Source organism: Chelonia mydas, chromosome 19 (assembly GCF_015237465.2).
Source record: "Chelonia mydas isolate rCheMyd1 chromosome 19, rCheMyd1.pri.v2, whole genome shotgun sequence".
Taxonomy (NCBI): domain Eukaryota; kingdom Metazoa; phylum Chordata; order Testudines; family Cheloniidae; genus Chelonia; species Chelonia mydas.
Window position 1 is genome coordinate 4,992,728 of NC_051259.2, and position 13,211 is coordinate 5,005,938.

Sequence of the window (13,211 nt, forward strand, 5' to 3'; positions counted from 1 at the left end):
AGCACTACCAGGGTGAAATGGATGGCTGAGGTCATCGGCAAACATGGTAAGGAAACTTTCCCCTCTGGGTCGTTAATTAACGTGGCCATTTGATAGCTGAAGTGAAAATATTTGGTGGTTTCAGACCAGTTCCTACTACACGGGTGACCCCAGTCACAAAAGCCATCCTCAGAATTGATCACTGAAGTGTCACTGTGACAGAGTGAACTCTTACCTGGTGGGGGGAAGCAGCTGGAGCTGGTGATCTATTCCTGAAAATAACATGCAGGATGTGACCTAGCTGGCTGTAATCAGCCCCCCATCCTCTCAGAGTCTGCTGGAAGTGGGAGGGGTTGGAGTCCCATGTAAGTCCAAACCCAGCTCATTCCAAAGGGTGGCAGGAAGCAAAGCAGCACCAGAGAAGGGTGTGCTGCTCTAGGAACATCAGAGGGGTGAGCGTCGCAGAGGGGATCTCTAAAGACAGCACCAGATCAGTGTGTGGGGAGAATCAATGCCTTGGAAAGAAGACACTTAATTCGGGAGAGTTTGGGCACAGCCTGAGGCCTGCCTTCCTATAAAGACATTGGACTAACCAGTGAGGAAAGAGAGATTTTGAACACACTTTGGGCTTACAGAGCCTGGAGGGAGAACTTGTGGGGAAATGGACCTAAAAGCGAATGGGGGGAGATGATGATAAAATAAACACTGATGCACCCCTTTTTAAGAAGTGCTGCATTCCCCAGCTTCCTCCCCTGATTCCATTCCTTCCCATTTCCGCGGTGGTCCAGTCATTCTGGCCCATCAGTCAATAGCCTAGTGATAGGCATCCTTGTGGATCTTGTCATTAGCGTGATCAATGATTAAACGGGTGCCACCGTGATAATGCAGGGTGGCTCTCTGTCCCCCTCTAGTGGCTAGAGCCTTCAGGCACCAAATATTCAATGTTTTCATATTTTTTTTAATCTTCCAGGTCTATGACGGTAACAATAACTCTGCTCGCTTGCTGGGCTCCTTCAGCCGCACTGAGATGCTGGGCACCAGTATCAACAGCACCTCCAGCAGCATGTGGCTTGAATTTATCTCCAACCGCGAGAACACGAGTAAAGGCTTTGAGCTACAGTTTTCTAGTAAGTCACAGGCCTGCTGGCTCATGAGACTACAAACCCGGACTGTCATTGTTATTTCTTATTGCGCTGACAGGCTCCAACTGAGACTAAGGTCCCATTGCGCAAGGCGCTGTACAAACCCATACTGAGAGAGAGAATCCTTGTCGTAAAGAGCCAGTAGCCTAAACAGACATCACAGAGAGAGTGTGGCAGAGAAGAAGCATTCTTATCCTCATATTGCAGATGGAGAGTTGAGAGACAAAGAGATTAAGCCCTGGTCTACACTTAAACATTTTACTGGCATAGCCATGTCAGTTAGAAGTGTGACAAAGTCATCCCTAGCGTAGATGGAATTATACTGGTAAAAAGTCCTTTGGTCAGTGTAGCTTATTTCATTCATGGAACTAGTATAAGCTACATCTCCACGAGGCAGTTGTACCAGGATAGTTGTATGGGGATAGTTATCCCGGCAAACCCTTTCTAGTGGAGACAAGGCGTGGGGAACTTGCCAGAGGACAAACTGGAAGTCTGACAACGCTGGGCACTGAAATCTCTGGATTCCCAGTCCAGTGCCTTAATCACAAGACCATGCTTCATTTAACATTCCTTCTCTCCCACTAGCCGTGAGATCCACATTAGGAGAAGAAAATTCTCACACCTGGTAACCCAGGAAAAGCAGTAACTATTATCTTCCCACTTATTAGCGTACCTGACTGTTAAATATCTGATGAAAAGAGCTTCCTCTTCTCTGGTTCCAGGTTTTGAGCTCATTAAGTGCGAGGACCCTGGCATCCCACAGTTTGGCTACAAGGTCCGTGACGAAGGGCACTTTGCGGGCAGCTCTGTGTCCTTTAACTGTGACCCTGGTTATACATTACGAGGCAGCAGGGCGCTTGTCTGTTTGACAGGAGAACGCAGAGCTTGGGACCAGCCGCTGCCGGTGTGTGTAGGTACGACCACTGTCATTTCGGTTCTTATTTAGCTAAGTACTCTATTTGCATCTCCCATCCCAAATGCTCCTTTGGCCTGCACAGCCAGCCTACGAGCCTGAGATGGAGTCATGCTGATCACACCCATCTGCACTAACAGAGACAGCACTGTAGAGCCCTTTCCACACGACCTTTTGTCTTTATGTTCATGTTGTGACCATAGATTGAGAGGACCGGGCTGTGCAGCGTTCCACAAACAGCCCCCTGTTTAATGTGCCCCAATCCTGACCTGAAGCACCCCCTTGCAGTCATCTTCAAGCTCTGGTCCCTTCAGCACATCTCTGCTAATGTCCTTCATTCCTCATCTGCACCTCTCCTGTTGTTCCGGCCTTTGTCCTCTCTTAAATGTGCTAAGCTGAGAGGTGATTTCCGATGAAACATCAGTAGAGATCTAAGTTTCAACAGTCCAAAATCACTTTAATTTGAGAGTGACACAGGATTTAATCCCAGATTCTCAGCGGTTTTAACTCTGTTGCATTAACTCTCTTAATTTGCCTCCTCTCCACAACTCCCAAGTGATCCATTCTCCTCCTTACCCCACAAGAGCAGTACATTCTTGCCTAGACAAGTCTGAAATTAAAACCTTAGTATCCAAAATGCGAAAATGTCCCCCATGGGCTACATTTTCGAGGAGGATTCTTAAAATTCACTTGCAATGTTGACTTTATCGCTTCTTGTGATATTTTCAGTGGCATCCATTTGCTCATGAAACATGGAGAGCTGTGTGCACAAACAGATCATTGTTGTTTAGATTGAAGTGCTCAAAATATATGATATGCTGTACAGACCACATAGGAAGACAATGTCCCTATGCTGAAGATTCTATTATATATATAGATGAAGGAGGACGATACAATATACAAGGAGTGGTCAGTGAACAAATAGCATGTGTCTGATTAGTTCCATGCGTGTACACCCTAACCTCAACAGCCCTTTACCTAACCATTGTTAGTTCTTTATTTTAGATCGGCAGCCGGTCACTTATTTGCTGTAGCCAATGTCCATGTACATGCACAAGTCATGATCTTTGTGCTTGCAAATACAGTGCATGCAATTAAGGAGAGCCATCAAAATGTCAACCCCCAGAACCCTTCAGCATTGGCTTAACTCTTCTTTGATTTCATGCTAAATTCTCATTGGTGGTAAAACTCCCCTTTGGCTTCAGTAGGCGCAAGGTTAGGCCAAAGCTAAGAGAGTCTTCACCTGATGAAATTGAAAGTTAAGCCCAGAAAGTCCATTGTGGGAAAAAAAACTCCTCCGATCTGCTGACTACGAGGAGTCATTTTGACTCCAAGTAAAGAAAGTTGGTTGCTTGTCGTCATCAACGTCCTCTTCGTGAACCAGGTGTTTTGGACTTTGAACATCCACATGGAGTATAGACCAGACTGTGTGCAACAAAAATGTGTGTGTGCACGCATGCTCTCTCCCCCCCCGCCCCCTGGAAACAATGAAAAAAACATTTAACACCCACGAACGGGGGGGGGGGTGTGTGTACACAATCATGGCAAACTAGTTAAACAAGATAAAATAGGAGACCCCTTTCTTAATGGAAAGATTTATATCCCCATCTGCCAATAAAGAAGATATACAGTAGCGTCACTGCATAGTTACTCTGAAAGTTATTACACAGTAACTGAAAGATAACTCAGTTGGAAATTATAGCAGTTAAAACTGCTGTAGATTTTTACAACTAGGCTGGACAAAACATTAGGAAATACATGGTAAGAAGCATGAAGTATTGACTAGAATATCCAATAGATTTTTTTCCACCTCTAACTACTATGATTCAGTGATGATCAGCTCAGCCCTAATATCCTGTTAACTGATAGCTGCATAATTAACCTATATTTCCAGGGCATGATGAAATTTCTTGGAGCACCGTTCCATAGGAAGGTCTCAACAACTGGTGGGTTATTTTCAAGCTCAGAAATGACACCCTAGGAGTTGGGTCAAAAGCAAACTGGCTTCAATTTATGCAATGACCTTACGCTGAACTTTAGCTCTGGCTGCTAAAATTAAAAGGCCACATTTTTATAATCTGCTGATCTTCTCATCATCTCCTCAATGCTGTGTGTGTGTGAAATTTCACAGAATTTTAACAAATGTTTAACAAAACACATTAAAGGGGGGCACTACATTCTTTATAAGCCAATTAAGCAGGTATGTAGATAACTTGGCTTTATTATACTTGTGAATCATTATTAAAGATTTTTGCATATGCATGGCAAAGATATTATGCTCCCTCAAATCACCCCACAAAGTGTGAATTAAAGAAAGCTGAACGCTAATAAACTCTAAACTTGTGCACTGTGAAGCCAAAGGGGGATGAAATAATCTTTGGTTCGCTGTGAGATCACGTCAGGTTATAGGAAGCTGTCCTGCAGAGAGGTGCAGAGCTATTCTGCTGACTCAACCTGTAAGCCAGATGAGGTGAGTCTCATTAGCTTTAGTATAACAAGGTTGAGAATCTCTCTAAAGGAAAGAGAGATTCCTGCCTAGGAACTGCCAAGAGATGTAGTAATTATAGGCTGAGATTTGCATCTGTGATTCGTTACATTAGTGATAAAAGGTTACCCCAGGAAGGAGATGTATCTGTGCAACATCCTTTGGGTGTGAGCCATGTTAGGGGTTGTTGCATGTATATAGCTACAAAACATCAATAATCTTTTCCTAACCAGTACATATGGGTTTTTTTTCAGCTGAGTGTGGAGGCACTATCAGAGGAGAGTTATCAGGACGGATATTGTCTCCAGGATACCCAACACCCTATGATCACAACCTCAACTGCATTTGGACGATAGAGGCAGAAGCTGGTTGCACAATAGGGTGAGTTGGGGGCCAAATATAGGGGCTGTTTTGCTGCTTGTTTTTACTCATAGCTCTTCTGTGATGAGGCTTTGGTTTACTGCATTCTTTTGCCAGCAAAGCTGAGCGAAACTTTTTGGATGAATTGTTTATGTGTTAAAAATGCAGTTTTGGTTTGACAGAAATTATTTGTGAATTTGGGTCAAATTTGGTGTATAGTTTTGGCCAAAAAAGAAGGAGAAGAAGTAGTGATGACTCAAAGAGCTCAATCTATTTAGCTTAACAAAGAGAAGGCTAAGGGGTGACTTGATGACTGCCTGTAAGTATCTATATGGGGAACAAATATTTAATAATGGGCTCTTCAATTTGGCAGAGAAAGATATAACATGATCCAATTGGCTGGAAGCTGAAGCTAGACAAATTCAGACTGGAAATAAGGCATCCATTTTTAATGTGGAGAATAATTAACCATTGGAACAATTTACCAATGGTCATGGTGATTTCTCTATCACTGGCAATTTTAAAGGTGTTTTTCTAAAAGATCTGCTCTAAGAATTATTTGGGGAGAAGTTGTCTGGCCTGTGTTATACAGAAAGTCAGAGTAGAGGATCATAATGGTCCCTTCTGGCTTTGAATCTACGAAACTATGGAGAAGAAAAAAAATCCCCCCAAATCAAAACATTTCCTTTTAGAAGGAGATTTTATTTTGAAATGTAGCTAGATTTCTTTGAAAAAAATAACAAGAAGAAAGTGAGGGGGGGACACCCAGAAATGAAACAGAAAAGCTGAAATAAATGTTGTTTCATTCAACCCCAGACTAACTCTTTTCAGTCTTCTGTTTCAGCCGGAAAAAATGGAAAAAAAGCAAAAAAAAAAAAGCTTTGTCTTGACCTGAAAAAAATGAGGGGCTCTGGGGAGGGGAGGAGGGTTTGGCCTCTTAACTAGAAAATCAGTTATTTGCTCTGTTATCAGCCCTGTTTGCTCTCTTATCTATTATCACATTATCTATTTTCTCTGTTATCAGTTCTTTTTACAAGTAGGCTGAGGTCAAAACTGCTCAATGGATTTGAATGTCCAGTTCCCATTAGACATCCAAGTCCCCGAGACAGTGTGGAAAACGTGACCGGTAGTTCTGCTCTAGGGAAGCTGGGTTACCATGTGCTCTTATGCAGTCTTGTTTGTTATGCTGGGATTACGTGGTGGTTACTATAGGCTTGTTGATTTCTCATTTGCTGCTTCTGTGATGCTAGAAGCTGGCTAGCAATTACTTAAAGAGGTTAGAAAGAATGTTATTTCGCTTTGCGGGTCACAAATGAGCCGCCAACCCTTGCTCTTCTCCTGCCAGGATGGTTAAAAGTGGCACCATTCCAACACCCCCCCCCCCCCACGCGCACACACATACACAATCTGGCTTTGGTTAATTTATATCCCCTATATGGCCTGTCTCTGACACCTTATTGTCAGAAACATCTGTCATTCCACACTGTGGAGAAGGTCAGGTAATTTGCTGCTGCTTCTGCTGTTGCCTGATATTATTGCTTTATTAAACTTTCATCTGTTAGCCTTCAATCCTGTGTCTGTGTGCCATGCAAGAGACTTTGATTTTGTTTCCTCTTGGGATGTATTTCAGAGTTGAAAACAGGCTTGCCACCAGAATACTGCACTGAGATTCCCCCGTTCGGTCCAATGCGCTTCCAGTTGTTTTTTCTTACCAAATGGGCTTGTATTTGAGATCCAAGCACCCGCAAGATGATATCCTAGGCAATTAGGGGCTTGAGTCATCTCCCGCTCACACCACCAGTGTAAATTAGGAATAGTTCATCCGAAAGCGGTGGAATTACTCGGCTCTAGATGACAAAAGAATCCGGGAGTGGGTCCCCAGATGTGAGCAGTGAGTGGAGGAGCTGGAAGGATAAGATCACAACACATGGCATCTTTTTATTATAACTTCACTGTTTTGTAGTTTTAATAATAAAAAAGCAACGTACAAAAGGGAATTATCCTTCCTAAAAGAAGGATTGAAATAGTTCACAAACATCTGGCGAGTAGGGAGACCAGAAACCATTTCCTCCTCCCGCTTCTCCCCCACCTGTTGTTATTGCTCTCCTACCCTTTGCTTCACTGCAGTTTAAAATGTAATGTATTCTAGATTTTAAGCTACGTGAATTTGGCACTGAGGCAGGTGAGGCTGAGAACACTGGCTCGTAGTGTTAGTGCAGCCACCAGCTTCCCTAATCCAGCACTGAATTCCCCCGCAGCCCTGCCACACCACCTCAATACAGCCCTGCACTTAACTGGATATTCCAGTCCAGCTACAGCTGCCTTCAATACAAAACCAACACCTATTTGCAAATACATTTTTTTGCGAGTAGATGGGGAAGTGCGCAGAATTTATTCAACACATTGTTATTTAGACCAGCTCTTCCATTGCCCATCTATTCACCCTCGTGCTGTTGCTTCCTATAAAAAGCTCTGCAGTGATACGTCTCTACTGATCTGCAGAATCCCTTACTATTCCAATGCTGTGTTCTCACATTGCTCTGTCCCTGCACCTCTGTCCTGACCCACAACACACCTGCTACAGCAGCACTGGTCTGATCTTTGCCAGAGACAGTTAATCACGTTGAACTGTGTGGTGTTTTTATTCAATGGGTTTATGCTGGGGTGAATTTGGTCCAGTATTTTTAAATGCAGAAATTCCTGCATGACTTCAGTCTTCTCAGACTGATTCAGTGATGGATAGTTTGGGGAAATTGGCATGATAACTCTTAATGGATGGAAGGGGGGACTTTCAAAGGAACGTTTCTCAAAAAGCTCTTCCCCTTTTCCATCCCCCTGCAAAGGACTTTGTAATAGCCCGTGCAAATCTTTTACGCTCCTTGGCTCCCATCAGGGAATGTCGTCTCTTGATTGAGCTTATCTCCGCTGATGTCTTACTCGCATCCTTGTTGCAACTGATATATTCCAATTAACATGTACATGCTCTGTCACTATTAATAGAACTAGTTTGCATCACCTCTTGCTGATTTAAATGATGATCTGACCCATGGTCCTTGTTCTAAATTGGCAGTGGTAGAAGCAAGCATTAAATTGCAGCAGTAGGAACAGTGGTTCTTGCTGGAATCCTGGGTACCAATTAGGTAATCAATCTAGGGAGAAATAAAATAAATGTGAATTTAGTACTCGTGGATGGCACTGGCTTGACAACGAAAAAGATCGGAGTTCTGTATTTATTCATGGAATAAAGACTGCATGTGTAGTTAGCATAAACTGCACATACAGTGCCCTAGATGACTATGGCTCTGCATGTAACATGCACAATTAAAATATAAGGTCCCAGTCTTGCAGCCTGATCCATGCAGACAGATTTCTGACCCTATCAGAGCCCCATTATTGTCAATGGGATTCACTCTGCCAGACCTGTACACCCACACGACGTCCCCTTGAAGCCCAGAGATCTGATTCTCATTTATCCCAAAGCTTTCTACATCATTGTAACTGTGCAAAGGGGCCTTAGAGTGGGTGTGAGTATAATTCACCTGCACAGAGCCCAAAAGATGTAGCAATGGTGGCTGATCTTGCCTCCACTAAAGCTTGTGAGTAAATTTACTCCCACACCTATTCCTAGCCACTTCAATGGGAATACATGAATGAGTCATGCTATGTGCTAATGTTTGTAGGATCAGACCAATGGTTTGGAAGGGCTCAAGAATGGAATGAAATTATGCCAGGTGATAATACAAATTGTGACCCTCCCTTTCATCAGTGATTAAGCCCCCTGTTCTGTTCCTCCGAACATCTGGTTTTTGTGCAGCTCAAACAGAACAGATGAATTTTGGTTTTTTGGGAGAACGAATTTCCATCAACTTCATTTTTATGGTAATCCATCAGAATAATAATCCTCTTCACTCATGATACAATTGTATAAAGCTCTCATTTATAACTTCCATTAAAATTAATCACCAAAGCTTTTTGAATAAAGCTGTATCTCTTGGCAAGGGGGGGGGGAGAAGAAAAGGAGGAAGATAGAAAATGGAATGTCCATTATTGCAACAAATGTTAAAAGGGGTGCACTTCAAAAGGGTATTAACCATCTTCCCCACCATAAAATTGCAAGTAAAATGTCTTTAGCTCCAGTAAAGAGGTGCGGGGGTGGGGGTGGGAGAGGGGAGTATTGTAAAACAAATGAAACTTGTCTCTGACATCTGTTTGTATGCTCAAGAACAGTCTGTGAATATGCTGATTCGGTGGTATTTTATTGTTTCGCAGCCATCTCGGGGTTGTAAGAGAGTTTATTGTTGTTGTTAACCCTGGCCTAATGAATGGCACTGTACTGACAGGTCCATTTTTCAAAGTCTCATTTAAAAATATGAGTAGAAATATTTGTATGCTTGGATCGGCTTCCTTAGAGACTTCTGGGGGCACCGAATTTGAGCAGTTCTTATTTTGTTGGTATGGCACTTTCAGGGGGTTAAGAGGAGCCCCAAACTACTGACTCTGAAGGTCCTAGTCTTAAATTGAGGCTTGAACCTTTGACTGATGGGCTATAAATCATTAGCATTACAATCATTCTGCTTCTTAACCAGTTCAGGACCTGATTTTATGTTGTGTAAACTGAGCAGAATTGGGCAGGGCCAGTGCTTGAATGAGAGACATTAATGGAAAACCCTGATGGCCGCAGTCAGTGAAGGTGTTGGCTCAGTATTATTAGTTGTATTCTCGTAATGCCTAAAGGCTGAAAGCCAGATCTGGGATATCACTGCGCTAGGGGCTGCACATACACCTACTAAGGGGCAGTGTCTGCCTCAAAGACCTTACCATCTAAATAGTCATAAGGAGGGAAACAGGCTGTATTAGTATCCCCACTTTATAGTGGGAGTCAGGCACAGAGAGATTAGGCGATATGCCAAAGGTCATCTCAGGAGCCCATGGCAGAGCCAGGAGTTGAACCCCTCTGTCCCTGTACTGCAGGAGTGGCCCTTTTCCACTGCAGGCAGGTCTCACCCCTGAGCAGGGCTGAATTTCCCTCTGGGACTTCCCCTGTGGTTAGGGGAAGGGGTTAGTTTTAATGTTAGATCCACCCTGTTACGTCATTACTTCTTCCCCTCATGTTTGCTCGTGTTCCTGCCATTTCCATTTCAACGTGCGTCTCCTTTGCAGCAGCTACCGGTGAGGTTTTCCTCTCCTTCTTGTTGAGTGAGCACCCAGGGCAATTTTCCACCATTCTGCACCCTCTTAAAAATCCCTTAATGTTTTCAGACATTTGGGTAATAGAGTACACCATGTTTCACTTGTTCTTTAGAGGACTTATGTCACTCTGGTGTGGAAAGCTTCTTTGACCAGCATCTCTAACCATGGCTGCCTTACATACGTAGCAGCAAAAGCCAGTTCTCTATGTATGGCATGTCCTTCTGCCCATTTTATCCAGGGTTCAGAGAGCACTTGGGGGAGGCTTGGAGCAGAAAGGGTGGCACCTGGAGTTGTTGCTCAATGAGGCAAACACCTGCCTGCTCCCGGGGCTCCATAGTTTTCACTGGCGTATATTCTTTAACAACAGTGGTTGAGAGAAAGAAGGAGGTAGCCGGTGTAATAATTCTGTGCTCCTTGGTGGCATTCATCTGAAGATCTCAAGGCCCCTTATAAATGGGATTTGCCTACCTGACTGGGGACTAATTCATTATGAATGCCATTCTCCAGCTAAGAATATTGCTGGAGCTAAAGGATAAGGCCCAAGTTTGCAATAGCATCCCATAATTTGAGGTGCTTCAGTTCTGGGGTGTCCAACCGGAGGTGTTTACAGCCTGACTTTCAGTCCCACTGAGCACCCACCTCTCCACGGGAAGTTAGTGTGAGCTGTGGGTGCTGAGCACCCTCTGGAAGTCAGGCCCTTGATTGCCTCAAATGGGGCTTGCTAAACGAGTTGGGCACTTTTTGAAAACCGGGGCCTATATGACTCCTCCAAGACCACACAGCAGGTCAGCGGCAGAGCTAGGAATAGGACCCAGAAGTCCTGCCTTCCACCTCCTTCCCCTCAGCAGGAGATAACTATACTGTGGTTCATGTATAGAACCACTGCCTCATTTGATTTTAGCTGCATTTTAATACATCTAATAGTGATGGTTAGAATGCAAAAATAATTGTCCTCCTCCATATTGTTTGCTACACCTGTTTGTTGTCTCCTGCCGTAAATGACACTGTCAGCTCTTTGGGGCACAGGGAAGGGAGGGTGATGGTAAGGAAAGTAAGGGCATGAAGTTACATGAGCCCCGGTTGCATTGATCAATTGTTCCCGAAGGTACCTAATCTGTTAAATTAATACATAAAATCAGCTATCCCTGACGGATGCACAAACCAACCATCCATCTGTTGACTCTTGTCTGATACTTCGATTGTAAGCTCTTCATGGCAGGGACTGCCTCTTTGTTCTGGGTTTTCCCTATGCCTAGTGCAATGGAGTCCATGACTAGGGGTCCTAGATGCTGCAATCATTGGTCAGCCGGTCACTTGTCATTAGATCATCAGGTTGTCATGTTGATGGCTCCCTGCTTAATGGTTGATCGTTTGTGAGTCACTTCTTAAAGCTCCATTAGGAAGTAAGACACTGTTCCCGGTAACTGGAGAGCTTGTTGGGGTTTTCCTTTAACAGCTGGTAGGACAAGATGTTTATAGGAATTCCAAAGTCTTCCCTGGCTATACTCCTCCTCCTCCTCCTCCCCCCTTCCCTGCACTGCTTCCTTACATGTGTCTTTCCATCCGCTCTGTGTTCCAATTGCTCCTGTGAATTCACTGATGAGTTTTCATTGCTGGTAAATTAGCCCTGAAGCAAATGCTATTGCGCTGAGATATGTGAGAGTGATTCCAGTGTGATCCATTCTTATTTTGCCTGAGTCTGTCCTTTTTTTTTTTTTTTCACTTTGCTCAAGGTTCCTGCTTAGATAGATTTATGATTCAGCTCTTTTGGCTGCTGTCTGATTCTGTGGACTTCATTTCCTTGCTGAGTACATTGCAGGGTTTGTTTGGTTTTTTTGTTTTGGACTGTTTGGGGGGGGTTCTGTTCCACCTTGTTTGTTTATTGTTGCTTTAGATAAATGGGAACACAGCTAATGTTTCCTTGTTTTCTTCAGTAGACTCTTCGCCGAGGTTTTAAGCCTACTATCTGGTCATTTTATTTTCAGAGGTTTCCTCAGCACAGCACATAGAATGGCATGTCTAGAATTTGTCCAGTTTTAGTCTGATTTCATTGTGTCATGCAGTGTTTTCCCTGGTGATAATGTGGCAATGAAAAACAGGCAATTAAATGACCATACTGGGTCAGACCAAAGGTCCATCCATCCCAGTATCCTGTCTTCCGACAGTGGCCAATGCCAGGTGCCCCAGAGGGAATGAACAGAACAAGTGATCATCAAGCGATCCATCCCCTATCACCCATTCCCAGCTTCTGGCAAACAGAGGCTAGGGACATCATCCCCGCCATCCTGGCTAATAGCCATTAATGGACCTATCCTCCATGAACCTATCGCATTCTTTTTTGAACCCTGTTATAGTCTTGGCCTTCACAACAGCCTCTGGCAAGGAGTTCCACAGGGTGCATTGTCTGAAAAAATACTTCCTTTTGTTTGTTTTAAACCTGCTGCCTATTAATTTCATTTGATGATCCCTAGTTCTTGTGTTATGAGAAGTAGTAAATAACACTTCATTATTTACTTTCTCCACACCTGTCATGATTTTATAGACCTCTATCGTATCCCCCCTTAGTCGTCTCTTTTCCACGCTGAAAAGTCCCAGTCTGATTAATCTCTCCTCATATGGAAGCCGTTCCATCCCCCTAATCATTTTTGTTGCCCTTTTCTGAACCTTTTCCAAGTCCAATGTATCTTTTTTGAGATGGGGTGACCACATCTGCACACAGTATTCAAGATGTGGGCAAACCATGGATTTATATAGAGGCAATATGATATTTTCTGTCTTCTTATCTATCCCTTTCTTAATGATTCCCCACATTCTGTTCACTTTTTTGACTGCCGCTGCACATTGAGTGGATGTTTTCAGAAAACTATAGTGGGGAGGGATAGCTCAGTGGTTTGAGCATAGGCCTGCTAAACCCAGGGTTGTGAGTTCAATCCTTGAGGGGGCCATTTAGGGATCCTGGGGTAACAATAAGGGATGGTACTTGGTCCTGCTGTGAAGGCAGAGGACTGGACTTGATGACCTTTCAAAGTCCCTTCCAGTTCTGTGAGATAGGTATATTTCTGTATTAAACTATCCACAGTGACTCCAAGATCTCCTTCTTGAGTGGTAACAGTTAATTTAGACCCCATCATTTTAAATGTAT

General features: G+C 43.7%; 1 protein-coding gene across 2 annotated transcripts in view; it reads left to right on the plus strand.

Moving 5' to 3' along the window:
• CSMD2 (CUB and Sushi multiple domains 2) overlaps positions 1 to 13,211 on the plus strand; it is a 563,293-nt gene that overhangs the window by 395,502 nt on the left and 154,580 nt on the right. For both annotated transcript variants that reach the window (XM_037881906.2, XM_043532277.1), the window contains 3 exons: positions 950 to 1,106; positions 1,844 to 2,035; positions 4,774 to 4,900. In XM_037881906.2, the coding sequence (XP_037737834.2) occupies positions 950 to 1,106; positions 1,844 to 2,035; positions 4,774 to 4,900 (476 nt within the window). The remainder of the gene's footprint in view (positions 1 to 949; positions 1,107 to 1,843; positions 2,036 to 4,773; positions 4,901 to 13,211) is intronic.